The 24,315-nt window shown below is 32.5% G+C and overlaps 1 protein-coding gene across 1 annotated transcript; it reads right to left on the bottom strand.

Annotated features, from left to right (window-relative positions):
- Window positions 1-5,628: 5,628 nt before the first annotated feature.
- LOC127702079 (protein PML-like) lies at window positions 5,629-8,572 on the bottom strand. Its single transcript, XM_052206095.1, has one exon. The coding sequence runs from the start codon at window positions 8,447-8,449 to the stop codon at window positions 6,494-6,496; it is 1,956 nt and encodes a 651-aa protein (XP_052062055.1). The 5' UTR covers window positions 8,450-8,572; the 3' UTR covers window positions 5,629-6,493.
- Window positions 8,573-24,315: the final 15,743 nt, after the last annotated feature.

Genomic DNA, 24,315 nt, shown 5'->3' with positions numbered 1-24,315 from the left:
CTATGTTTTCTCTTTCTTTTGTAGTTCAAGATTTTTTATCCTACACAAATGCAAATTTCGCAAACAAGCATAACAGATTTGATGTCAGTCATCCTTTTCAGCCATTGAACCTATATATTTGATTCAAGTTAAATACATGGATGCTCCATTTAGAAAATATGTATTTAACAAAAATAAAATCAATATGTTATGCCAAGTATTGCAAGAGGTCGTTAAAAGGGCATTAGCTACGAGATATATGAAAAAACATAAAATATGATTTTTTTTTTGTTCAGTCTTTAATAAAAGTGAAAAAGTGAATAATTCGACCTAATTGAACCATATTCATGTGACCATCAATTTAACCCCTGTGCTAAAGATGGTGCATAAACTAGGCGTATTCATCTATTAAAGGAAAAGAATGTCCATATTAAGTAAAACAAGAATGAACCATTTGGTTGACTGAGTCGATTGACTAAAACTCATTCTTATACAGGTAAAAACGATGATTAACACTTTTAACCTATAATATGAAATCAAACAGACCTAGAAAAATCCAATTGCACGTGTTTGCTATCTATTTATATCTATATTCATGTTTATATCAGGTTATATGACCGTCGGCAGTCTCCGAAGGTCACCTCGATGGTTAATTAGATGGTGTCTACACTAAATTATACACGAAATGCTGATGTATATTATCGAGTCCATGCATCGTAAATTGTTTACCTTAGACTTTTTATTATTTGGATATATATGTTTTAGTATATTGTAAATCAAATATGAGAATTTGAGTCAAATCGGTGAACATGAATTTGACAGCTATTATGCCCCTTTGTTTGTTTCAACTTTGTCTGAACAATAATACAAGATTTCAAGGAAGAAATAATTCAAATATGGCAGAAGTTCCCTGTAATATGCCATTTCATTCTGACAAATGGCATAGGAACATTACTCCAAGAAAATTTGGGAAAATCAAGCTTGTGCATTGACTTTATATATAAGTCATTTACAACCCTTGGAGCCCTTAAATGGCCTAATACAATAGACATTTTGGAAATTTAGAAACAAAAATTAAAATGGCTTTTAATTTATTTTGATTTTAGTGTCGGTGATAAGTCTTGTATTTTGTAGTTGAATAAGATTGAGAATTTTCAAGTTGATCCCTCTGAATCCTATTATCCTCAACCTGCATTTGGTATACTAAATTAAACTAAGTCTGGTATCTTTAGTATTTCCCTCAGAACACTGCTAAGTTCGATAAATACTGATAAAAAAACAAATATGTAGCTTGTGATTTATATCTTATTTGCTACCATTTAACTGGTTAGGACCATTCACTGAAATGGAATAAAATAAATCATTTTGGATATATTATCCTAAGTGAGATATAAATTTCCTGTGCAAATAAAAAGTATTTTAGGTTTTGGAGAAGTATTGCAAAATGCACTTAATTGTTTAAAAGGCAATATTTGTGGTTTGTAAGTTTTCTGAGTACCTTATTGTTTGTTTGATTGATCCCAATGAAAATGTTGTTTAGGATTCAGAGGGATCAACTTGGAAAATTATTCTGTTCCTAAAAATTTATTAACCAAACCTTGCAGGTACATGTAATGGTCTAAACAAATTCACTTTTGAATATTTTTAATGAAATCTGAAATTAATATTTTTTTAACTGTTATTTATATGCAATTTGTGATCGTCATTTCAGACTTCCCAACACAAAACATATCAATGGTGCTGTGTTGTTATATGTGTCAGAATATAGTTTAAGGATGTAGTCCAGTCAGGTTTAGGAATTTGTGTCAGATGTTCGGACTCCTTGGGTTTTTTCCTACGATACAGGGTAAAATATTTTGCCCCATATCACCCACTTTTCTTTTCATAAAAGACCTTAATAGCTCATAAAAAGGTCATTACCAAAATTTAAGCAGATTCAAGATTTTTTTCTAACGATTTGAGACCAAAAATAATCCCAATGCTAAATATATGGTAAAAGTCTGAGTCAGCCTTTTCCCGCCATTTTTTAAAAATCAAATTTCTCAAAAAAGAGTTCCTTAACCTATCGTTATTTTTAGCTTATTTTGTTTCTTAACTAATGCTCTTCTGACTTATAGTATTAATTTTAAATTCTTATTTTTTTTTAAATTCACCTTATTACATCCTTAATAGTCCGTTAAAAAGGGTGTTGCTAAAAGGCGGAAACGGAATAAGGAACGGAAACGGAAAACGGAAACAATAAGAATTTACATGTTTTCTTTTTGGTTATTTTTGTTCATACATGTAGGCATGTTTTATATTGAATATCACATGTTTACAAGAAAGAAAAACAGATAAATAAATTTGAGAAAAAATTTGAAAGCATAAAGTATTGAAATAAATGACAGGAGATGATGAGCCTAGTTATTTGATAAGGGCATGCATTTTACCTAATTTAATTGCGTTAACACTAGCAATTGTTCCATTGAATCATTCATTTTATATTCTACTTTTGTGCTTAAGACTATGAACGTGAAAAAAAATAAAGAAAAAGATATTTGGGATAAACATCAATAAGATAGTAACAAAACAACACAGAGTTAATCTACATACAGACTAAAACGATGGGCATTCGCATCGATTCTAGATAGGTTGTGGAGTAATTCAAGTTTAGGGGTAATGCTTTCCATCATTTTTTTATTTGTTTCTTTTTTAATTGCTTTGAATTAGGGTTAGTGATGTGGTGTATATTGTTGTGTTGTTCTGCATTGGTGATTTTCCTGCTATCCTTTCTTGTATTATGAAAAGAAGGCGTAAAAGAAACACGATGGGACAATCAAGTATGGACAACCAACAGATATGGGAACCTGGGAACTAGACATAGAAACTTAGATACACTTTATTTCGATTCTAATAGGACAAATACGGTAATTTAAAAACGGACGCGAACGTAAGATTGCCGTGTGTATGGCTGTTCTATTTTACCCCCTGTAAGATAAAAGCTACAAATTTCATATAAATCTAAGTCTTACATGAATTATTTCTCAAATAAGCAGTAGAAAAAATTTGTTCAATTCTCATAGTTCTTAACCCAAACATTTATTTTTCGTAAGCTACTATTTACTGTCAAATCCAGAGTTGACATGTCGTAACTAAGGAGTGAGCCGCCATGTTGACTTGCTGAAATCCACAAATGTGCAAATAATGCAATGGAATAGAAAATGAAACAACACCTACCTCAAAACTCCATTTTAATGCAATATTATCCGAACTTAGGGAGTAAACGTAACGGAAAACATTAAGCTTTAGAGTTTTCATTCGTATGACGTCATGTTATGACATGACGGTAATGCGCCAAGATCATTCATGAAATTTGGCGGAGTTTTATTTTATTTTGATTTGATACATTTTTTAAGCTCTTGTGCATTAATTATTTTTGTTATGCAATATAATAGGAATAACGGTTCTGTAGTTTCTTTTTCAATTTCAATTTGGACACAAAGAAATCGACATAGTGTTTGCACATAGGTTACAATACATGTGGATTAACGTGGGAGGTAAATAGTAACAGCCACCAATATGCACATCTCTGAGTCTGCACTAAGTATAGATATATCGAGAATTTTATCACGGTGTTGTTTACAAAGCGAAAGAAGCACGTCATATTAGAATTTTATTTAACACTTGACAAAATCACTCGTTTAACAAACTTAAGCCTTTCTCACACGATACTGAAGTACATTGTTGGTATCAACATCAAGAAATCATTACCATATGCTCTCCTAGTCTTTAGTATCAATAAATACGAATTGGTGTGAAAAAACCTGCGGGAAAACAGTACATGGATATTCAATTTGTGCAGTGCCCTTAACAAGCTAGCTGTAGTCATGTCCTAGGATTTGCGCAGTGCCCCTTTCAAGCTAGCTCTAGTCATGTCCTAGGATTTGCGCAGTGCCCCTTTCAAGCTAGTTGTAGTAATGTCCTAGGATTTCTAAAAATCAACCTGTCCACAGTGTTTTGAATATGATGCCGCTTAATTCGTCTCTGAAAATATTGTCACTCATTCAGCATAATTTTTTAAGCATTACTATAATTGAAAACATTAACGTAGACATGTATTTATATTCAATCATGCTAAAGTAATGTTGAAAATTGAAAGTTACTCTTATTTATATTGTATAGATTTTAAAGCAGTCTTCTATCAAGATAACTAAAAATATCGTTATTTTCTGTTTCTGCTATTTTTTATTTATTTTTTTATGACGAAAACGATACTTTTTTTTTACAATACCCATCTGATCGTTTTGTATGTTTCTACTGAATAAACACCCGATTATCCAAGATATCATTGATATGTAGACTAAATAACACAGGAACCAGGACAGTTCCTTGAGATGGACCAGTGGATTTTGTCGAATTTATCATGACTCTGTGCTTGCAGTATCATTGGAAAGAGTCAATCTAACATAGTGTTTTACTTGATATCCACTAACTGTTTAATTTTGATTTAAGTAGTTCTTGTGGGGCTGTGTCGAGGGCTTTTTCAAAATCTTTAATAATAGTTTTGTTGACTTTAGCCAGTGAGTTTTTCTCTCGTATTCTTAATATAACAGGAACGCCGAAAACCCCTGTTATAGATATTTGGTATGCATTTGTATTAGCATTGGCATATTTTTATTGATATTATACGGTCTCGCCCCCTAAAAGATGGTTCATTGACTGCGAATGTTTTGCATCGCTTACAGTTAAAGTTTTTGATAAGGTCAGTTTAAGGAGAACCATTCACAATAGGTCAATGATATTTGATACACAGTTGTAACAGCATTATCATATCTCATTTTTTCCAGGAAGATTATTTGGCCCTGCAACTTCAGTCATGTTTCATTGATTTTGAATGTGTTGCATAATCAATGCATGATAAAGTATTTTCATTTTAATTTCAACCACTGCATTTAACTATCAAAATTACACATAGGCATGACAAATGATACATATATATGTGTCAACACTTTATCATCCTAGACTGACACTAGCCAGATTTTGTTTTCATCGGAAATTGGAAGGTGGTAAATACTGTGCAATATTGATTTGAAAACCCAAAACTGATCGACGAGCAGGGGATATTGAACATCGTGTCTACTTCTTTATAAGCGTATAATTGGTTAATTATGTACGTACATCATCTATACGAAATTTCAGTGATTTTTTGACTGTACCATCGAACCTGTCAAGAATAACTGTCCATGTTTCTACTCTTTTTGGATTTATTGTGCCATATTATGGTATTTTTTTCATATGAAAAGAGTATCGCATTTCTGTTAGAAAAATATCGCATTTGAAAAGTTTTTCATAATAAAAGCATATAGCTATTCTATTAAAAAAAAGTCGCACTCATATAAGAAAAAAATGCATTTTAACCTATTACAAGCGATTATGGCGTAGAATGCAAAGGAATACGTTCAATGGCCATTCCACTGTCTTTGGTACACCATTGTCAAAGTATTTGGAAACCTAAAAATTATAGATCGTGCAAATAGGTTTTATTTAATGCAAATGCATATTTACTCGTATAAATAAAACATACTTGGGATAAAATGTTCAAAATACATGGCAAATTGTAAATACGTTTGTCCTGTTAAATACGTCTATGTTTTAAAAAGAATAAACAAGTTTTTTACGATGAATTTTCTTTTATTCCTATAAATGTCAACATTCGTCTGAGATTTCCCCACAATGCATCTCATTTACAAAAGAAAATATCACTACGCCACATAAGAAACGGTTTTCTCGATTCGCACTTTCTATAGACTGATTATAGTTATTTGAAAAAGCTTTATGGAACAAGAACCCCCTTTTAAGAAGCCTAATGAAATATGACTTACAAATAGTGTGCATATGACATTAAAAGGTTTATTTTTAATATATCAAAAACTTTACACAGGTTATTTGCCGTGTACCAACTTTAATGCATATATAGATATAAATATAAATAAGAAGATGTGGAAAGAGTGCCAATGAGACAACTCTCCATCCTAGTCACAATGTATAAAAATTAAATCAATTATAGGTCAAAGTACGGCCTTCAACACGGAGCCTTGGCTCACACCGAACAGCAAGCTATAAAGGGCCCCAAAATGACTAGTGTAAACATATATATAAAACCTGTTTCTTTCCTGAATTCCATCGCGGAAACTCTTAAAGATACAAAACAAATGTAACCTGTAACATATCCGCAGAAAAATTTAGCCGGTCTAGGAATTTTTGAAGATTTATTTCGGCTCTGATAACCTGTTCTATGTTTGTATCAATATGTAAATTCTTTGTGATACCACTGAAAGTTTCACCGTCACGTTTAAGGGAGAAAACAACTCGTAAAAATGATTGATAATATAAATACGATTACTTATTATACTTTACTGTCTTGATGAAATGTTTCAGTACATTTATACATTATACTCTTGAAACTTCAACAAAGGAAAACGTTGATGAGCATCAAAGCTTTTTCGCCCATGTTGTAATATACACTTAAGAATGTCTACCACATAGTGACAAGTTCATAAACTTTGACTATATCAGAGTCCATTTGAGTAACAATAAATCGTGTGTTGTTCTGTTGGAATAGAATTGCGTACGGATTATATATATCATCCTTGCCTGAAAGGACAATTTTGACAAATGTACCGTCTGGAAGAAGCTGATGCACATTATTTGAATCGATTCCACACACATAAATATTCCCCTCTGCGTCTTCTGCTATCCCACGTGGAGAACGGAGTTCCGGGTCTTTATATCGGAATATTTCTTGTCCTTTCTTATCATGACATGTGACGGAAGCCTTTGTAGAATAACAAATGCTTGACGCTTTTGTACTAAGCACATATCTCGCTCCTCGATTTCCGACAGGCATAGTCGAAATAGATTTTGTTTTCAAACTTAGCATCCTAATCTCATTTGAACAAGCTATATAGATACGATCCCCATTTCTGTGCAAGCCATGACCACCACTGCCAATTTCATACTCGTCATCTTGTAGAACCATCTTCCCTCCACTGTCTATCTTTACGACTTTCGCATTTGAATCATTAGGAAAGGTTACCAACATAGTGTCACCTTCTAAGTCTTCACTTTCTAAAAAGCATACATCCCATGGATTATCCTCTAGAACAAGTTCGTTTGTCATCGTATATGTCGTATTGAAGCACTTCAACTTCCGGTTGCGGTAATCCGCCATTACGATTAAACCACCCTGTAAGAATATCCCACCTGTAAACCAACAATGCCCAGTATCAGACCAAGATTTGCCCGACATATTTGCAATCACTGAAACGTGCATATCTTTGTAGAATGAAGGGACTATGTTGGTTGATTTTTGTTCTATTGACACGTTTCCCATGCTTTTAATTTGATCTGTGAATGTTTTTATTATTTCATTCATATGTAAGCTATAGTCATGACGTAAAATGTTCTCACTTTGTGATCTGATGTAAAGTTCGTGAAGTTCACATTGTTTTCTGAGTTTGAAAGCAGTAATGAAGATATCTCTGTCAGATCCATAATCTACTGAGGCAGTAAGAACTCTTTTTCCATTATCGCAATTGTTAAATATATGTTCGAAATTCCGAGCCTGCAGTTGAAGTTCTTCGGACAACGACTCGTGTGTTTGTGCTATTTCTTCTTTCAGTTTTGTTTCCAGTGTCTCAAAGTAGCGTTGCATGTCTGTCCTTGTTTTATTGACTTCAGTAAGAATGTCTTCCTTTTGTTTCAAGAGGTCTTCCATGTTGGTTTTCCTGTCTTCAACAACGGAAACAGCTTGTTTTTCTAATTCATTCATTCTATAAACTAACGGATCCAATCTTGTTTTGATACCCAGAGAAGCCTGTTCTAAAGTACGGACCATTTTGCACTGTCTGTGATTTTCTGTTATGCACTCGACGCAACATATAGCATCATGATCGTCACAAAACGCTTCTACATATTTTCCACCATGTTGAGAGCACAATTCGTCAGTGTCAGCAATCTGTTTTGGTTGTTTTCGCATTTCGTCTAATGTAACAATTGTATGATCCATAAGCATTTTGACTTTAGTGTGGTAACTAGCACAGTTTTCGCACAGAGCTTCACCGCAATCTTTGCACCATGACGTAGCATCTACCGTGATGTCACCTCGTTTACAAGGGTCACACTCCTGAGAATTTTCCAACGACATTTTCTCCAAGAGAAAAGTAACGATAGCACTTGGAGAAAAGAAACGTACCCACGATTCGATCGGCAAGGACGTATCGGGAATTTTATTATCTGCTTGGCAAGACGGACATTTAAAACATTGTAAAGATTTTCCCTCGCTCTCAACTAACTTGATAATATATGCAGATAAACACTGTTCACAAAATGAATGCATACAATTCAGACATTTGGGTTTAGTCATTGAACGTTCACATATCTTACAAGTCACTAATTTTACTATATCACGTCGTTTAAGTTTTACACCCATCTTTTTCAATATATCAAATTCATAATATCCTATAAGACTTCAAATAAACTTGAAGTTTATAATTTTGAAGGATTTTAGAATAAAAGTGCATTCGCTGTATAAGAAAATCAAATTATGTTCAGTTTAGCATATATTTTAATGTTTGTTTTATTCATATAAAGACAAAACGACGGGACAACTATATCATTTAAATGTATTAACCATAGAAAAGAATTGATCGGAACAGTGTTTCTTTTAAACTTATATCAAGTGAAAAGTTTACATAGAATTAAAAGTCTGTTTTCAATAGCAGTATTGAACCATTTGAAATATTTCTTTTAAAAGCAAATTCATCTGGTATTGATATTCGTGTAATGTAAATACAAACACATTGAAATTATCAAAGTTTATATTTCGACCATAGTATAGTATATCTAACTACTTTGAACTTGAAGAGATAACAAGTTTGAATGCAAGTTAATCATTGTACCCTTTATCAAATTACCGCATAATACTAATTAGGAAATCTTAATAAGGTAGACATAATTTAGTAAAATTAAAAAGTGTAAAATTGATCTTTTTAGATGTAATTGTCGTGATCATTTATATTCATTTTTATGTTAAAGTAGTTCGATGGTTTATAGACTAAATATTAAAGAATCATTCCACGTCACCGAGTTTATTTTCAAGCTACAGGTAGTGCACAATTCTCTTATCTCGTAAACAGGTAAAGGTTATATAACAGAAATATACAATTAAAGGAAATAAAAAATTAGAAAAGAGACAGTTTTCATTAAATATTTCAGGAAAATAAAAGAAATATTTGGGTCATCGAGCTTGTTTTCTTAATAAATTTGTACATAACGTAAATTGTATATTCATTGTACAATCAAACATAAATTTCGCAAGTCATCCCCCCACCGCCAATGCCACCTCCACCCCGCATTATATAACATGTCATAATTGTTTATTAAACCAGGCTATAGCTATGTGACGTATACCCCACATACTGCTTTTTCGTCTAGTTGTGAAAATTATTATAGATGATCGTGATTGTACACAAAGTACAAGGAATAAAAATAGTGAAACGTCATGCCGAAAGCTTATAAAAATAATAAAGGGTTGACAAAATGCAATGACAGAAGTCGGGTTAAATATCATAACATCTATAATTACGTGCCAAAAAAAAAAAGGATGGTTGGGTGCATTTTACAGAAACTTTACACTTGCTTTCCATATTTCATGAGATTAAAGAAAAAAAGGAAAAAATCTAAATGCTTATACATTGTATGTCTTTTCGGTTCTGTGTCATTAATTGCCATAATCTCTATTTTTTCATCCTAAATGGGGCATCAGCTGTAGAATTCATGTTCACCGATTTGACTTAAATTTTTATCATTGATTTATAACATACTAAAACGTATATTCAAACAGTCCAATAGAAACTGTAAGCAATGGACGGACTAATTTTCATATATCAGTGCTTCGTGCGTATATTATACCGGTACTAGACGCCATCTAATTTACCATCGACATGAGCTCCGATCTTAATTGACTAGGATTGCCGGTTTTCCTACCAAAAGTCTGTGGTTTTCCCCAGGACACTCCGGCTTCCTACACCAATACAAACTGGCCGCAGCGTTTAAGCCAAGAAGCTGAAAGTGGCGTTAAACACCAACAATTAATCAATCGGTAACCTCAGATCCCCACTTTTAGATCTTTAATTTGGGTTAAATAAAAAGAGCCATTATTATAAACAGTGAACAAAGCAAAACATTTTTTTGATATGATTAATCAGTATAAATTTGTATAATAAGGGGGGCGAAAGTTACCAAAGGGATATTCAAAATCATAAGTCGAAAACAAACTGACAATGTCATGACAAAAAACGAAAAACAACCGAAAGACAAACAGCAGTAAAAAAATACCCATACAAAATAGAATACTAAAGACTGAGCAACCCAAACCCCAACAAAAACCGGGTGTGATCTCGGGTGCGCCTGAATGGTACACAGACCCTGGTCCATATGTGGTACCATTCGTATTGACCATTTAAGCACAAAAACGATGATAAATCTAATTCGGTACGCCGCTACAGTCTAGGAAAAGAGAACGTGATAATGGGAACATATTCGTCGTCATTTGAGTAAGAGATATTCCATAGCGGTCAACAAACTCGTGGCGTCTATAAAGTTTTCGAAGGAATGTGATTTCAACTTCACAACTTGAAACTCTAGGTTTAATAGCTTCCTTGTACGCAGTAACCCTCTATCAAGGTAATCATGATAGGAAATGCAAGCTCTTCAATATCGTATCAACTGAAGATATATACTCCATATGCAGGCTCTGCTAAAACGTTGCTACATAGAAATGGAAAGTTCACAATTGGGAAGCGGAAATCATCTCTTTTGTTGTAAAGTGTTGTTATTAATCGACCCTCATTGTCAATTTCTAGATAAGTTAATATGAGGCAGACTGAACAGTAGCTGTTGTATCTTTCATTTGAAGTTCAATGGGATAGATGCGTTCAACATAGACACCGAACTTTGAATTATTTAGTGAGAGGACATCATCTATATAACGGAACCTTAAATAAATTAATAATTCTAGCTTCTTTTCATTCTTCTTAAGATGCTCCTGTATGAAGTCAGCCTCATATCAATAAAGAAACAAGTCGGCAAGAAGAGGAGCACATTTGGTTCCCATGGAAATGTCGATTGTTTGTTGAAAAAACACGTCCTCCAAACGTAACACATAGGTTGTCAATCAGGAAATCAAGTAGGATTTATTCCATCTTAAGACAAGACATTTGTATCTACGTCGTCTTTTCTTTTTTATGAAACAAGGCAGGACCAATTCTTTCAGTCGGCAAGAAGAGGAGCACAATAGGTTCCCATGGAAATGCCAAACGTAACACATATGTTGTCAATCAGCAAATAAAGTAGGATTTATCCCTTCCTATTGGAACCAACTGTGCCCCACTTCTTGTCGACTTTTCCTTGTATCATATGAGGCTGACTTCTTACAGGAACGTCTAAGGAAGAAAGAAAAGAAGTTAGCAGTATCCTTTAATTTTACATTCCGCTATATAGACAATGTTCTCTCACTAAATAATTCAATTTTTAAACGCATCTATCCCATCGGACATGAGATAAAGGATACAACAGATACAGTTAAGTTTGACTGATATCTTGACTTACATCTAGAAATTGACAATGAGGGTCGGTTGAAAACAAAACTTTACGACAAAAGAGATGATTTCAGCTTTCCAATTTCCATTTCTATGTAGCAACATTCCAGCAGCGCCTGCATACGGAGTATATATCTCCCAGTTGATACGATATTCCAGGGCTTGTATTTCCTATCATGATTTCTTTAATAGAGATTTGCTGCTCACAAGGAAGCTATTAAAACAAGAATTCCAAGTGGTGAAGTTGAAATCATCCCTTCGTAAATTTTACGGACGCCATCACGAGTTGGTTGACCGTTATGGAATATTCGATTCACAGATTATAGCAGATATGTTTCAAATGTCCTAACTACAATCCCGTCCCCTTTTCCCCGAATGTGACATACCAATTTAGACTTATTACCTGGTTTGTACTAAAATGAGCAACACGACGGGTGCCATATGTGGAGCATGATCTTCTTACCCTTCCGGAGCACCTGAGATCACCCCCAGTTTTTGGTGGGGTTTGTATTCCTCAGTCTTTAGTTTTCTTTGTGGTGTTTTGTGTACTATTGATTGTCTGTTTGTCTTTTTCATTTTCCAACCATGGCGTTGTCAGTTTATTTTCGACTTATGAGTTTGAATATCCCTTTGGTATCTTTCGCCTCTCTTTTTCTAAGACAAGATATGTGTATCTAAGTTGTCTATTCTTTGTTACGAACCAAAGCAGGGCCACTTCTTTCAAGTTGTCTTTTAGTTTGGAATAAGGAATAATTATTTACAGGGTAGAAAAGTCAAATGTTTTATTACTATTGCAAAATGAAAGAAACTTAGATTTTAATCTAACAGATCTTTGAAATGTTTACATGTTATGTATTAAACAATCGTATACTTTGTGTGTCTGGGAGTCAAAGAATACCAACATCTGTTGTTTTAATGAGAGAAAGAAAAAACACACATTAGAATTTAAACATTTTTATATTTTGATAAAATTCCATTTTAGGTTAGAGAAGGGAGTTTAGTGTTGAAGGGGGTTTCAGGAGAATGGAATAGATTAAATTGATTGCATTGATCTAAAAAAAAAGGTTTTACCATTTATTAATGACTTGTCCTTTTAAAATACGGTAAGGGACGAAAATGTCTTATTTGGTTAATCTTACATCGTTTTTTCCTAAAAGTAATATATATACTTCGTAGTAATTCGTTTATTGAATCTTTTGTAAAAAAAAAGTTTATTTAAAAAAGTACATTTTAATTTAGGAAAATTGGGTAAAAAGTTCTTTTTTTTATGAATGTACTTTGTCTGGTTTACTATCGAAATTAATGAAATAAATGAAGTCCCTCTAGGTTTTAATATTATGTCCTGAGTTTCAGGTTTATTAAAATTTCGTAGAATGGGGCATTGAAGGCTAGATAAAACAATATTCTATGTCAAATGTAGGCGTCAAAGTGCGTGTATGTTGAAAAATTCATTGTCGATATGTTTTGTGTCTGTGTGTTTTCATTCTGGTTTGCTCGGGTTTTTAAAAATTTATGTTGTAGCTTATTATATGAAAAAAAAAAATAGAACGACCTAATTCTTTATATTCTAGAACCTCATCTATCTAGAATAAATAACGTTTTTGGACCATTATTTTCCATTTCATATTTTAAGCAATTATGCATGATTGCCTTAACGTACGGAGCCATGTTGGTGCAATATAGATAAAGAGTTGTGGTTTAAAGTCTAGCGCAATAGATTTGAGGTCAAGCGACGAAGATGTAAAGTCCAGCGCTTCGGATGTAAAATCCAACACTGGAGATCAAAAGTTCAGCGCTGGAGATCTAGAGCCTAGCGCTATATAGATGTAAAGTTCAGTGCTGTCGATATAAAGTCCAACGCTGAAGATGTAAACTCAAGCGCGTCAAATGTATCAATGTTATCATTGCATCCATATGGCATTGCAGTACCCAGTTCCCTTTTTAAAATATTTTCTCTATCTTTTCGGAAAGAAATATTTAGTGTAGGACTATTGGTGTGGTGATGATGCGTACTTTCATAGATAAAAAAGGATTATGGTCCGATTGATTAAAATGGTCATAAAAAACCCTGAATTAAGGATCTTTATAATCCGACCAGTGATGATTCACTCTTTCACGCAAAGTTTTTCGAGTTACACCAACAAAAAGTATCCCACACAAAGTACATTTACTTCCGTAAACGACATTGTCCGTCGAACAGTCAAGAGGCTTGTTTAATAAGTTTTCCTTTTAGTTTACTAGTGAAATACGGAATAGTGATTAACCAATTACATGTCTTAAAAGTGCTCCTCTTTCTTTTTTATGTTTTCAAGTAGAAATAATAGGAGTTGATTCACTAGTAGTGGGTGTCTTTAAGTAGTCGACAATATGAACAATACATGGTTTTATATCTTGAAAAGTATCTGACTTTTTAAAGCAATAATTACCTTCTGGCTGACCATGGGTCTAATCAGGGATATCACGTAGGATGTTCCGTGAAACACACAAATCAAATGCTACAGTGTTCTGTGTAGCATATGAGGACAATGTATAAAAAAAATTATCACAAGAAAATATATGATAAGAACTATCATAAACTCTGTTCTATAAAACTAACAACATGCCACCTGTAACATGTATAAAGAAGCTTTTCATTTAATAAGTATATTATAGAGGATACAGTAAAGATTTCAGACAGATCTAGATAATGTTATTGTGTTGATATAAAGAAGAAAAAATACCAAACAGACAGACAGACACCCTTGTTTCTGTTGAATTGTTGTACATGCGCAGAATTGTAGTTCACATTTTACGCCTAGATTGGTTCGTATATTGCAATGTTTATAAAGAAACAACTAACATGTACATAAAAATATAATGTATAATTTAATCGAGATTACAAGTTTTTCTGCATATCAAATTCTGCCAACCTTCGGGTTAACAATTTTATCATATCGAGTTTCATTTTAATTGCTAATAATTGTGATAGTGTGCATACAATCCTCACACAGCGTTTTGAAACGAAGACATCAACAAATCGGTAAGTTCTGCTTAATTTGTAACCATTCAGCTGAGATAAAATCACAGTATATACTTTTTTCTCTAATTTAAACAACCTTATTACAAGTTATAGCTTTTCTAAGCTAGCCGTCTCATAGCTGATGAAAGTGGAAAATGTTTTTGCTTTGCAGTTTAATTCATTCAGAATAGCCTTGTATATAAATTGTATACAAAACTTATAAAGGGCTAATTTATATTTGCCATTTCTTTTTTGGGGGGAATGTATTAAAACTGGAAATGGAGGGGTAATGTCTTAACCATTTGTACCTTTTTATCGATTTTTTTATAGTTGTTTACTTATTTCTTTGTGTTCGAAAAGTATGGCCGCTTCCACCTGAATGTTTTTCATTCATAATAGGCATTGAAAAGTGTAGAGAATGAAACGTAGTAAAATCTAAACATATAAGAACACATATAATAGATTTCCAACGGTATCTCACATCTTTTGAAAATTATCCTTAAAATGTAAAGCTTTACATATATATTGTTAATTTTGTTGTCGTTGAAGATCTTGTTTATTCATTGTAGTTGGACTACAATGTGGAATGTCCAACGACTCTTTTTCTATATTTGAATAATGAGTATCTTTACAATTAAATGTTTCTCTTTTAAGATTATTTGGTTTTATTAAACTTCTTGAATATACTTTTTTGGGAAAAAATACTCAAAAGGTTAATTTGTTATTTAAGACCTATTGTAAGCGCCTGAAATTCAAAACATAGTAGTTTCGCCATTCTTTTTCAAATTATAAAAATGTCATTGGTTATAAAGAAGGTGATAAGTTCTGCAATGCTATTTTAGATTTCACTATGAGGCCATCAACATAATAGAATCAACAAATTTTACCCAAAACTTTATTAAACATACATTTTGATACTGTATCGTTTGTTATTGTTTTACTTGTGCAGGTCTTCGTATCTATTTACTTTACCATTTAATGTTGGGTGACGAATAAGGCCCTTCTCGTACTTACTCTTCAAAGCTTTACATACTGGATTGACATAATATTTTGTCGGAGACCGTTCGTATGTTGACATATACATGTCGATCTTTTTGTGTTATGATCAAAGTATATGGATGTTTATACTTGTTTTACAATTCTTGTAGAAAACATACAATTAATCTTTTAAAATGCCAACAGTTTTTTTCGTCTTTTAAATTTATAATTTTCTTTTATTTCTCTTTCTCTCATAAAGCATGTATAGTATAAATAGTCAATATTAACCTCAAAACACTTATGTCTATTATGTAATAAATGGAAGGGATGAGCCGCTGGAATACGTCACTATTTTAAGCTTCATGATATGTGTTGAGGTCGAGAAATTTAGGTGAAATATAAGACAAGGTTGATGATTGAATCTTAAACTAATTAGATGTCGATATTTTTCTTACAGATGCAGAGAAAATCACTGTCGTAAATGCTTTAAATATTTGTCAAAACTATTTATCTCCCCATGAAATAGCGTAACAATGATAGCTATATGTTACTTGTAGGTATACTTATTGTAAAACAATATATGAAAGCTAGGGTAACTGTGTGTCTTTTGTTATTCAAAGTATATGAAAAGGGTGGGGTATTGGATGTCTCAGCTGCTCCCCCTACCATAAAAAGGTCGAGGTTTCTAATTATAAAGACTTTGGATTCAAAGATTTTACATAATAAGTTTTTCCCTAAGTAATTACTTGTGAAATCTGGAGTAGCGATTAACATATTACATTTCTTACAAGTGCTCCTGTTTCCTTTTTTATGTTTACAAATAGAAATGATCGAAGTTGATTCACTTGTAGCGGGTGTCTTTAAGCAGTCGAAAATATTAAGTATATGGTTTTATATTTTGAAAAGTATCTGAATTTTTAAAGTAATAATTACCTTCTGGATGAACATAATTTAAATCAGGAAAAATCCCGTAGGATGTTCCGTGGAACACACAAATCAAATGCTACAGTGTTCCGTGCAGCAGAAGAGGACAATGCATAAAGAAAATTATCACAAAATATGATAAGAACTATCATAAACTCTGTTCTCCAAAAGCTAAACATGTCACCTATAAAGTAGCTATTTATTTAATAAGTACATTATAGGGGATACAGCAAAAGATTTCAGCCAGAGCTAGATACTTTTATTGGGTTGGTATAAAAAAGAAAAAAATACCAAACAGACAGACAGACACCCTAAACTGGTCCACCATTCCAACTAAATCTCCGCACCGAAGGATTCGTATATATATTTGCAATGTTTACAAAGAAACAACTAAGTTGTACATAAAAATATAATGTATCAACCGAGATTACACTTTTTTCTTCATATCAAATTTCTACCATCTTTCGGGTTAACAATTTTATTATATCGAGTTTCATTTTAATTGCTTATAATTGTGATAGTGTGCATAAAATCCTCACACAGCGGTTTGAAAGGAACATCAACAAATTGGTAAGGTCTGCTTAATTTGTAACCATTCGGCTGAGATAAAATTACAGTATATACATTTTGTCTCTAATTAAAGCAACCTTATCATTATAGTTGATAGTTTTTGGGGTTTTTCAGTTGACCACCAAACCTCCGAATTATTTTCGGGTTAGTGAATGTTAGCAAAGCAAACAACAATATGTGTTGGTTGCTTGAAATATTTGTGGTCTTTCTGGTACGTTCCTGAAACTTTTTCTCATTATAAAGACTGTGGATTCAATGAACACTTCGCGTGTAGTTTGCTGACAGTTCGAAAATCAAGAAACAGACTGACTTATAAAATATCACATTGTCTGAATTGTTCAGGTGCACAACTTATGCAAAATACTAAAATCCGTTACAATATAATCATCTTAATTGTCGCCGTAGAAACTGAACAGCAACATCGTTTTAGTCATTTTAACTGTAAATGATATTTTATTGAACAATTATTGTGTGTTTGTCACCAGGCTACCAATATTTCAGGCATATTCAGGACGTTAATAAATTATCAGTTTATACGATACTAAAAGGTTCTGCAAAGTCGATCGACTTGTAGCAAGGGGGACATTGTAATGACCACTGCTCGATGGTTGTATGCGTGATAGGGACAGATTCATTTTCTTGGATGAAGCCTTAAAGTGTTGTTGTAAGGGCTCTTTAACATGCAGTTGGATAGCATTTTCACTACACGAGACATTACGTATACATGCTTAATATGTACATGTGTACACCCTTAATAGCCAAACCAACGCCCCTCTTTGGTATGAGTTTTAAATAAATGCTGTGCGGAAGAAGTCCTGGAGAGGCCCTATTTGTATACCCCTGCTAACCATTTTAGTAATATTTTATTTGAAAGAACTTCCAGAAGTATATTACTTATATATTACTAAAGTTATTTTATGATCATTATAAAAGCGCATTTTAAAACATCAATCATAAAATCATTCAATAAAACAAGCAGTGCATTATAAAATCTAGAAAGTGATCTTTCTAACACTGTCAACGCACTTCAAGAACAAATAAACGCAATAAACGGAAAAGTTAAACAACTTGATGAAGATCTAATTACGATGGAATATGATTTTAAAAGTGAGTTTTTCGTTTTTCGTTAAATGGTCGAGATATCCGAACTGTACTTAAACTATTTTATCCATTTAAAAAAGAAACTGCCTGACAATTGAAATTGCAAAGATATATTGTATAAATAGTTACAAAATGTACAAATTATAGAGAAAAGATATTCCAAATCAAAATGGTTGACCGTAGTGTAATTTTCGTTAGCACAACTGGTATCCAAAGTTGTCATTGTTTACGTTCAAATTCTGTTTACCGGTGTGCAAATTGTATAAGGAAAATAGATAATTTCGAAGTTTTTAGTATTTTTTATATTACCTTAGAACGTAATGTTGGTAGCTCAATTTTGTACATTAATACAGTAATACATGTAGACTCAGTCTGAGAGATAAATTGATCGTTCACTGGATAGATTATTTAATTTTTCATTCCGTTCCTGTGCGCTGTAAATTGATATATAGCCAATGATTCGTGTATGGAAGCGTACTTAGGACACATTAAAAATAAAACTATCCTTGAACGTAATGTTGGTAGCTCAATTTTGTACATTAATACAGTAATACATGTAGACTCAGTCTGAGAGATAAATTGATCGTTCACTGGATAGATTATTTAATTTTTCATTTCGTTCCTGTACGCTGTAAATTGATATATAGCCAATGATTCGTGTATGGAAGCGTACTTAGGACACATTAAAAATAAAACTATCCTTGAAATTTTTTTTCAAAGTCAAAACTTTAACTCGACTTTTAACTTTCCAAGACTTGAAGTTTGACTTTATCTTGAAATTATTTCTTAAAAATCTTAAACCTTGGTATTTAAAAAGTCGAAATATTTACTTTTTGAAACACGAAATTTCGACCTTTTAACTACTGAAAATTTCGGCTATTGTATCTCAAAATTCCGATTTAAGACTCATAATTTCGGCTTTAAAAAACAATTTCGGATTAAACTCAAAATTTCGACTTTGTTAAACACAAAAAATAAAAAAGACCATAAGCATAATGTAGACTGTCAAATAGAAAACCCCGTCAATGAAAAATGTCAAGCATAATTTTTATGTTACACATAAACTTGTTGTAAGAAACATAATGGTATTTAAAAGGTCAGGCAATTGTCAAAATGAAAGGGCAAATGATTAACGATTATATAATTAACTTAATGAAATATGTATCATGATAGGTACTCTTGGTTGGAAATTTTATGTCATTTGTTTCATGTTCAAGATCGACAACTGAGAAAGTACAACGGTCATTGTTATTTCTTTGGAACAGATTTGGTAAACTAGGTCGAGCTGACGTACTGAAATGATATCAATAACTTAAACGCGATTGATGAAAAGCGAAGAAAAAAAAAACAGACAACACACTGACTAAAAGAAAAAATACGAACAAACAACTGTTCCAATCCACAAAACACTTAAAAAACTAAAGATTAAGCAGCGTTTCATTTAATTTTTTTTATTGTTTTATTTGTAATATACTCGACATATAAAAAGTCAGTCACTACTAAAGATTTTGAAATTAGAATAAAAGATTAATATCCAGAGAAAATTGGATTTGGCTCTTAAAAATTTCGATAAATAAATTGAATTTTGTTCATTGCGATATGCTGATGGCTAGGGAATCTTATAATTGAAAAAAACATATGTATTAGAACTTTATACAGCTCTAAATATAAGCTCTTTTCTGCATAGGACATAAAAAGTAAAGTTTAAGTCATCTCATGTCAACTTAACTTAGGGGGTGGGAAATTTAGTTCCTTAATAATATCTTAATTCATTAAAAGTGAATTTAAGAGAAATATGTTATAATTCAGGTCTGTACCGAAGCACTGACTAATGAACTGAATTTTATGGTACAATAGGAGACCAGCAGTCAACCACTAGCGATATATTATTCCGATGCTAGAAAAAGAAAATAACACTTCATAAGTTTGATTTCCTAGATTTATCTTTATCAGGAACGCTCAAACACAAGCACTTTTGTGAACAAGCAAAGAAAAGAGGTACGGCTAATTTTACTTCAGACATTTTTATTTTTGCCATATGTTTCGAAGTAAGCGATACTCTGATTAAAGTGTGCTGCAACCACTTATAAGATTGTAAGACATTTAAAACATAGGCCTAGTTAGATTCAAAGAAGAAATTAGCGCTACTTTTTGAAATTTTACATCGCATTGTTTACATCATACCTCGTGCCTTGAATATTCTTTCTAGAGCTAGTAAAGAATTTTATAAAATTGAAAGATGTGATCGGTTGTCAATTTGACAATTAGCCTCCGAGATCTCGAGCTCCGAGTAAAAATCTACACAATTTAAAGTCATCGTGCATTCTTTAGGGGCATACGATAGAGTTACAGGGGAGGTAATAAAGTCGCTAACGTAAAATGTTATTTTTCGCGACGTCAAACTGTGACATATCGAGAAAAAATGCATTTTTCGACTGATTTTTATTATTCAGACTGATTTAACTTGAAAATGAGTTAATGGACCCCTCTTTCTAAAAATGATATTAGGCTTGATTATATAAGAAGATTATTTATGCCAATTTTTATGAACAAATCACCGATGAAATATTTTTAAATTTGATAAATATACAGCCAAAAATGCCGTTTTTTGACTAAAATCATGAAAATATGATACAAAAGAATTATTTCCAAAGAACTGTTACACAAACTCTAAACACTATCATGTAGAGAAGATATTCCAGGTGTTTTACAAAACTCCACTTGCGTTTATCTTTTGAAACAAAAAAAGTTAAGTGTGTCTTTCCTTAAAATAGAAGTGTCCAAGAAACCGAAATGTCCAGTAAATGGCTAAAATTTCGAACCCATTTACCTCTAAAAGTAGCACATGAAGGTATATTTTTTATTACATATTTGAATTGACTAGGTGAAAAATAGCTTGTATTCAAGCTTTCGTCAAAACCGTGGGATCAAAACTGTATCGTATGCCCTTAACAGTAGGAAAATACCAAACCGTGTGTGACATATAACAGAATTACGGGAAATGCAATTGGAAAACGCCTAGAACTAGCTTTTTCAATAACTGTTAGTACTCTTAGATCAGTACTTTGTGTCTTTCGTCTTAGTTTATGTTTGTCGTTTTTTTTTTTTTTTTTTTTTGTTTTGTTCTTTTAGTCAATCTTATGTATAAAGCCTTTTCCAAATGATTACAGTTTGTTCTTTTGTTGTAATGTTATACCACTGTCCTAGATTAGGGGATGAGGATTGAGTTCTCACACTGTGACAGACATGTTTAACCCAGCAATTTTGGATATATACCTGTTCAAAGTCACGAGCCTGTAGTTCAGTGGCTGTCGTTGGTCGCTGTCTGTCATATTTGTTTTTAGCTAACTGTTTTGTCATAGATCTCAATGGCAATCATACCATATCTTCCAATTTTATATACATTGTATATAGAAACTAAACGTAAATTAAGTATCAACGAAATTTTAATGACCAAGTTCAGTGGAATTTCAACCGTATTCGTTTATAAAAACGGGGAAAGTTGATCCGTTGGACAATTACAAACATAGGAATTGGTATTGTGACGCTTGACTAAAGCGATATTTTCATGTTTTTGTATTATACGATAATACACACATACTTTATTTACTACAGTCGTACCGCTGCTGCACTCTTACCACAGAAAACGACAAATTGAATATTTATAAAATGAGATCAGGTTTATAAGACAATGATACAGCAACCGAACGATACAAATAAGGAACAGACAGTTAGAGGGAAACATATAGTCTTCAACAATCGACAACTCTCAATACAATGCGTTAAGCTTTAAATACTTAGTAGTCTCCATTTTAAAACAGTTAATTATTTATAAAGTAAACAGAAACTATTAAAGATCTTCCTTTAACAACAACAACTTCCTCAAATAACAAAATACAGCAAGATTTTACATGAGACAACACATGCCGATGTTCCAGACTAGGCACAGACAAATAAATATGTGGCGATGTAAAACTAATTATATGAAATCTGAAGCTTTTCCCTTTTAATCTCGATCAGTGGACGAACAAAATGTGAAATAAAACCGGTATAAGAAATAACGAAATGAAAAATAAAGGCTGTGTCAAAGAAATCAATGATTGCAGTTATTCATAGCTAGCTCAAAGTACCTGACCTGGTAATCTGAAATCATGCTGTGATACACGTAAATATCGGTTGCTGCACTTTAGAAGATTTTATACAGTACATGGAAACCTTTAGAATATTATTGAAAGTTCTTACAATATAAGTGCCACATGTGGAACAGGATCTGCTTACTCTTCCGGAGCACCTGAGATCATCCCCGGGGTATATGTTGCTCAGTCCTTAGTTTTCTATGTTGTGTTTTGTATCATGTTGTTTGTCTTTTGTTCGCTTTTTGTTTTTGCCTTGACATTGGCAGTGTCAATATGAGTTTGAATATCACTTTGGTAACTTTCGCCTCTCTTCTCTCTGTATTCGTTCTTAAATTCATCTTTAAATACGAGAGCAAAGTGAAAGACAGAACTTCTTATTTCAGGAATATCTACTTGCCCTTTTCAACTACTCACTTGATAAAGAAAATCAGGCATGGTTTTTACCAGATTGTTGTAATCAATGAAAAAAGACATGAGTTTTAGCGCACTGTTTAATTATCTTCATGTAATATGCATTTTTAGGTCGTATGCTTTGGATTGGTTTAACTGATGTTCATGAAGGAGATTTCAGATGGAAATACGATCAATCAACACTATCGTATAAAAATTTTCAGAGCGGGCATCCTAAAACTAGCACAGATGGATGTAAGAGTTATTGTGTTTTCATCCATCCTTCAAATGGTCAGTGGGAGAAATACCCTTGCAATGTCAAAACAACCTACATTTGTGAACGTAACTTTTGTAAGTAGAATGATTGGTTCAAATAAAATATATAAGGGGTCTTAAAAACACGTAAAGGTCAAATCAATACACTAATCTATTATGGCAGCAAATTATCATAAACGATGAAGAAGTCTGAAAAAAAACGTATTTGCAATATACCACACATGTCCATTTTGTTTTGTTTATGATAATCAGTATTCAGCTTAGTTTTATGCTTTGTTTTTAGAGTAATTAAGCACCATTCAGAAATATTATTTGACTTTTTATAACTGTTTAGTCTAACTGAAGATTTCAAATAACCTTACATATTGCTTTATATGAGAATGGTTTTCCTATTTCTTATAGATGGCTGCGTCATACCAAGTTTGACAAACAACCATCAAGAAAGTCTTAGACATTGCGCAATGGTCATTTTATTGACTACATATAGAAAAATTTATTTCATGCATTCTTGGCAAAAATATATACAATTGTAGGGCATGCAAAATTACATACGAGTCTGAAAACCACATTGGTTTACCGGTATTATACTAGAAAAACCAAAATTATGTATTCAAATTAAAATTTTAACACAACGCTTTTCAATTCAAACATTTGCCATAGCAAAATCTAAATATAAACATTTCAGGAGGTAAATAAATTGAAAGATTTTTAATTATGTTTCTCTTTTCATTTCAGGCTTCTAATGAAAATATGAATACCAAAACAAAACGATCCTGACCAATTGAAAGTCATAGTATTAAAATTCTTATGCAATTGATTATAAGATCGTCCTTTAATGTCATAAAATTATTCTTTTTGGGCCGGGATGGCCAAAACCGACCAATGGGATGCGGGTTTGTGTAATCAACTACTCCTACAGTTTAAAACCTAGATCCATGACACTTCACAGGTAGATTGCACATATGTTGAAATTTTGCATCTGGTATTATGGACTTGTTTTGGGAATATTTATAAGATAGGATGAAAACCGTCATTATAGAATGTTGTAAATCTGAAAGAATATGTAGTGTGATTATTTCTAGCCTTTCTCGTATTTTCGATATCAAGAGAACATTTTGGTTAATCTTTCCCGTAAATGAGATTTGTTTCTCTTACAAAGGTGTTAACGACTCCTATCTTGTTTATACTTTAGGATCTTCACAACCTTTATATTTGTTGTGTTCAAAAATTGAATACGGGAGTAGCTACAACAATACAGGATCTACAGTAGGAAACCCTCAAATAAAAGAGAGGCGAAAGATACCAAAGGGACATTCAAACTCAC

The sequence above is a fragment of the Mytilus californianus genome, unplaced genomic scaffold (assembly GCF_021869535.1).
Source record: "Mytilus californianus isolate M0D057914Y unplaced genomic scaffold, xbMytCali1.0.p SCAF_5, whole genome shotgun sequence".
NCBI lineage: Eukaryota > Metazoa > Mollusca > Bivalvia > Mytilida > Mytilidae > Mytilus > Mytilus californianus.
Note: the sequence above shows the minus strand (reverse complement) of the source record. Positions and strands in the feature narration are given on the sequence as shown.

Coding starts and splice junctions, on each gene's coding strand:
- LOC127702079 (XM_052206095.1), bottom strand. CDS start 8,449: ATGGGTGTAAAACTTAAACGACGTGATATAGTAAAATTAGTGACTTGT.